This window comes from Pinus tabuliformis, chromosome J, assembly GCF_031772625.1.
Source record: "Pinus tabuliformis cultivar Carrire ecotype Pingquan chromosome J, CPIR1, whole genome shotgun sequence".
NCBI classification, from domain to species: domain Eukaryota; kingdom Viridiplantae; phylum Streptophyta; class Pinopsida; order Pinales; family Pinaceae; genus Pinus; species Pinus tabuliformis.
This window is the reverse complement of record NC_142295.1, coordinates 366508461-366513802: the sequence shown is the minus strand read 5'-3', so window position 1 is coordinate 366513802 and position 5342 is coordinate 366508461. Positions and strand designations below refer to the sequence as shown.

Below are 5342 nucleotides of genomic sequence, written 5' to 3'. Positions count from 1 at the left end.
AAGGTCACTAGGAACAAGTCAAGAGGAAAAAACCCTCAGTCAACCAAGGGACATCCTCAAAGCCCCCTTCAGGAACCCTCCCTCCTCCTCCTCCCCCTCCTCCCAGCTCCACTCCATCCTTTCCATCCTCTTCCAATCCTTTCGAATCTCTGGATGTCGAAAACCTCCCCTCCCCCCCTCCATCCCCTCGAACCACACTCGCTGTAATCTCCTCCCCCTCAATCCCTCCTCCCTCCCCCCCCCAACTATAGAGAGAATTCTCACCAGAAACAAATCGAAAGAAGCTAATATTCCATCAGATCCGCCAAGAAAGGTAGGCAGAAAATCAAACAAAGAGCTCAAAGATGAGGCAGCACTGAAAGATATGGCAACTGGAGCACAGCAACCAATGGATTCCTACCTAGATAAGCAAAAAGGAAGTGGAGAAAAATCAAAGGAGCGGAGTGGGACTCATCCAAAGTCTGGGAAATGATGAATCTGGTCTCTTGGAATTGTAGGGGGATGGGCTCCTCCTCAAAAATAAACGCAGTCTGCGATCTAATAAGCCAGGAGCAGCTAGAAATTTTCCTCATCCAGGAGACCAAGTTATCAGACCAAGAATTCCAAAACCAAATAAAAAGAATCAAAAATTTTGAAGGCTTCTCTTCAGGCTCAGAAGGTGCCTCAGGAGGCATAGGAACACTCTGGAACAAAAATAAATGGACTCCCACCAACTTCCAGTCTTGCAACTGGTGGATCAAATCCGATCTCAGAAACAAAGTCTCACAAGAAGTCTTCATCATTTACAACATCTACGCACCTAATCACTACCGGGACAAAGCATCTTGCTGGGACTCTTTATCCTCTGAACTACTAGCCTCTCCGGATAGGAACATAATCCTGGGAGGAGATTTAAATCTCATAAGAAACACGAATGAAAAGTTTGGAGGAAATTTTCATTCGGACCCTTCAAGAGAAGCGCTGGAAGCCATAATCCAGACTCACAACCTCATCGACATCCCTCTCTGCAACGGGAAATATACATGGAGTAATAAAAGAATAGGCAGTCACAACATAAAAGAAAGGCTCGACAGATTTCTAATACAGGAAGGAATAGCAGCAAGCCACGCTCTCATCAAAAGCAAAATAATTCAGGCTTCGGCCTCTGACCACAAACCTGTGGTGTTGTATATGGAAAAAGGGAGAAATCTGGGACCTCTCCCATTCAAATACAACAAATCGTGGGACCAGAATGAAAAATTCAGTTCACTCATTCAAACTCAGTGGGTAAAGGAAGTTGTGGGATCCCCAAGCTATGTCTGGGAAACCAAACTTAAAAACCTGAGAACCGTCATTAAAAATTGGGCCAAGGAAAATGCAGCAATGGAGAAGAAGAAAAAGGCGGATCTCCAAGAGCAGATGGAACAGTGGAACAAAGAAAAAGAAAACAGTCAGCCTACAGCTGAAGACATAAACCATGAAAACGCAATGTACAGAGAATTATACAGGCAAAACAGACTTGAGGAAGAAGACCACAGGCAGAAATCAAGATGTTTATGGTTAAAGGCTGGAGACAAAAATACTTCCTTCTTCCATAATAGTATAAAGCTCAGGCGTGCAAGAAATCAGATAGACAAAATAGTGGTTGATGGGAGAGAGATCAATGAGCAAGAAGAAATCAAAGAGGCAGCTTTCAACCACTTCAACTCCCTTCTAACAGCAGCCCCTCAGCAGTCGGACAGCTCAGACTTTCTCAGTGTTGTAGAGAACAAAATCTCTGATCTTCAAAACCAAGAGTTGGATCAGGAGATCACAGAGGAAGAAATCAGACTCGCAGCATTCGGCATGCAACAGGACAAAGCCCCGGGGCCAGATGGCTTCACGGTGGCCTTTTTCCGAAATCATTGGAATACCATTAAGAAAGATTTTGTAAGGATGGTCAAGAATGTCTTCAAAAACTCCAAGATGGGAGACAACACTAAATCCTCCCACCTTTCTCTTATCCCCAAGGACCCTAATCCCCGTTCCTTTGACCGCTTTAGACCAATTTCCCTTTGCAATGTCTCTTACAAGATCATAACCAAAATCCTAGCCAACAGACTTAAAAAGCTTCTCCCCAATCTTATCTCTGAGAATCAAGGAGGTTTTGTCCCCCACAGGCAGATCACTGATAATGTCATCCTCATCTAAGAGGCAATTCACAGCAGTATCAGCAGAGAGGAAAGAGGCATGATAATTAAACTAGACATGGCAAATGCCTTCGATAGAGTCGACCATCATTTCCTATCAGTTGTCCTAAAAAAATTTGGGATCTCAAACAAATTCATAAATATCATTTTTGGTTGCATTTCCAACCCATGGACTGCCCCTCTGATTAATGGCCGCCCGAGCAGATCTTTCAGAAGCACCCAGGGGCTGAGGCAAGGCTGCCCTCTCTCCCCATTCTTGTACATCATCATGGCAGAAACTTTGAGCGCTCAATTGGAAAAACTCCGCAAACAAAAACTGATCACTGGAATTGGCATAGAAAGAGGGACTAAAGAGATCAATCACTCTCTCTTTGCGGATGACACCCTCCTCATCGGGGGTGCCTCAAGAATAATGGCCAAAAGATTTAAGAAAGTCCTGAACGCCTTCCTAGATGCCTCAGGAGGATTATTGAACAACAAAAAATGCAATATTTACACATGGAATGTCCCTGACCAAATTAAGAAAAGAATCTCAAATATACTGGACATTCCAATTCAAGGGAATTGGAGCTATTTTTCATATCTTGGCTTGCCTTTAGCCAAAGCAACAATCAAGGCAGAGATCTGGACCAGTCATATTGAAAAAATGAGAGGCTTACTTCTGAGCTGGGGAGTTTCTTGGCTCAACCTAGCGGGCAGATCAACCTTAATAAAGGCAATCCTTTCGGCCCTCCCCATCTATCAGTATGCGGTCACCTTGGCTCCAGCCAGCATCCACAAGCATATGGAACTGCTCATGAGAAGTTTCCTGTGGCAAGGGGGGAGGCAAGACTCAAAAAAATTTAGTTTAGTCAAATGGGAGCAAGTCATTCTTCCTTATGAAAAGGGAGGCCTAGCCATAAAAATCCAAGCCTCTCCAACCGAGCCATGGGACTCAAACGGATCTGGAGACTACTCACTGACAAAGGCGCCTGGTGGGTGGATGTTCTCTCAAAGAAATACCTCAATGGAACAAACTCAAATCTTCTCTCAGAAACAATTGTTGAGCGGCCTTGCACCTCAGTCTGGAAGCTCATTAAAAAGGTCCTCCCTCAGTTTAGGGACAACATATCCAAAGTGCCTGGCAGTGGCAAGGAGATCAACATATGGAAGGATAAAATCATGGGCACAAAACTGAGAAACCTCAACCAAAATCTCAGGCCCTTGCAGATTTGGATGGAAGCAAAAAACTTTCACACCTTGTACGATATCTCTACCTGGGAGCACAATGCTTGGCAGGGTTGGAAGGACATAAAGCCTCCCATAGATATTGAATATTTGTGGCTCAACCTCAAGGCCTCTCTCTCAGGTGCCGCTCCTACCAATTTAGGGGTTGTAGACAGGTATATATGGGAACCAAGTGGAGACAAATTCACAGTCAGAGATGGATACAAATTCCTTCAGACCCTCAACCCAACAAAGAACTGGAATCTTTCCACAATGGTTTGGAAAACAGAATGCATTCCCAAGGTCAAACATTTCAACTGGACTCTCCTCAAAGGTAAAGTGCTCACAGCTAAAAACTTAAGGAAAAGAGGCATTGTAGGGCCTTCAGTTTGTTGTTTCTGTCGAACTGAGGAGGAAAGTAGTCACCACTTGTTCTTCCAATGCCCTCTTGCTCAAAGCTACTGGAAACAGATGGCCAGCCCTTTGGAAATCGAAGAAACAAATAATCAGCTCCCATCCCTGCAAAAAAAATGGGCAAGACTTTATCCCTTCTCCAAGAAAGGCAAAGGCATCATAACCCGAGTTTGGAAATGCATCCCAGCCACTCTCTGCTGGCAAATTTGGCTTGCCAGGAATAACTGTATCTTCAATGACAAAAAGCCCAATCCTGCCCGAATTTTGGCCAAAACAATTGCCCTCATCTCTGAAACAGTAAGCGCAAATTTAGCAGCTCCCCCAGAGCGAACCAACTGGCACAAAGAAGAGGAGGAATGACTCAGCAAATTCCATATCAAATTCAGCAAAATATGCTCAGATTATCCCAAAGGCAGCATGAGAAGAACTCAATGGAAGATCAGGGGCACAAAGGAAGAAGTAAGTCAGTGGATCCTTGACCAAAAACGCCACACTTTGTTCTTCAACGGTGCCTCCAAGAACAACCCAGGGAAAGCAGGAGCCGGGGGTATCATAAAGGATAGCCAAGGAAAAACCTTAGTGAAATATGAATGGGGATTGGGCCAAATGTCCAACAATTTGGCGGAAGCATACAGTCTTTATTTAGGCACCTCCATTTTGAACAGGTTAAAACTCAGGAATCCTATAATAGTTGGAGATTCGGCCATTGTTATCGTAGCCATGGTGTCGGGGACACAGTTCAAAAAAGAGGTTCTCAACAACGTAAAAATCAGAATTTTAGACAATCTCCAGGAACTGGGGGACACGATATTCAAACATGTTCTGAGAGACAATAATAAGGAAGCAGATCATTTTGCCTCCATGGCAACATCCAGGTAGATCGGTCAAGTCAAGGAGAACGCGCTCATCTATGGCAAAGCAATCTCGTAATCAATCCAGAGGTCAGTCAACTCCTCAGACAAGTCTAATCAGCTCCTCTTTGAATCCTGACGCAATCATTCTCTGCAATCCTTCTCGTGATCTCAGGCCACACTCAATTATGCTGCAAGTAATCTGTCCCGCCTCGAACCAAGCTCCTCCTCTTGCATCGAGCCTCACCCGAAGGTACTGGTATGAAAACAGGATCCGTATCTCTTAATATTCCCGTGAATTAACTGAGTGGCCTCCTGATATCAGTCAATTCAAGATCTTCATAAACTGCGACAAAAATCCTTCCCCTGATCTTCATCCAGTGCAAATCTACATCTTCACATCACTCCCATCGCCCCCTTCCACCTCCGCTCTGATTTATACCCCCCCAACCCTCTCAACCTTGTGCGCCTCAGTATTTCACTCGTCTTCCTCCTGGAGATCAGAGACCTTCCTTCATTCAACCTGTTCCAGAAGCTCTGCAACAAGCGAGGCAGTTTCCTGAGCATCATAGAAGCATGCTTCCCCTCTAAAGTATTCAGGTATAATTGTTTTTATCTTCAGGTTTACTTGTCGTTGTCACTCTTCTCCTCCACGGCTGCCCCAATCATCCCTGCGCATTCCACTTGCTTAGATCCCGTGGTC

General features: G+C 44.7%; 1 protein-coding gene across 1 annotated transcript; it reads left to right on the top strand.

Moving 5' to 3' along the window:
• Positions 1 to 3095: 3095 nt before the first annotated feature.
• Positions 3096 to 4148, top strand: LOC149227263 (uncharacterized). Its single transcript, XM_089380445.1, has one exon. It carries the CDS (start codon positions 3096 to 3098, stop codon positions 4146 to 4148), a length of 1053 nt encoding a protein of 350 aa, XP_089236571.1.
• The last annotated feature ends 1194 nt before the right edge of the window (positions 4149 to 5342 follow it).

Coding starts and splice junctions, on each gene's coding strand:
- LOC149227263 (XM_089380445.1), top strand. CDS start 3,096: ATGGGACTCAAACGGATCTGGAGACTACTCACTGACAAAGGCGCCTGG.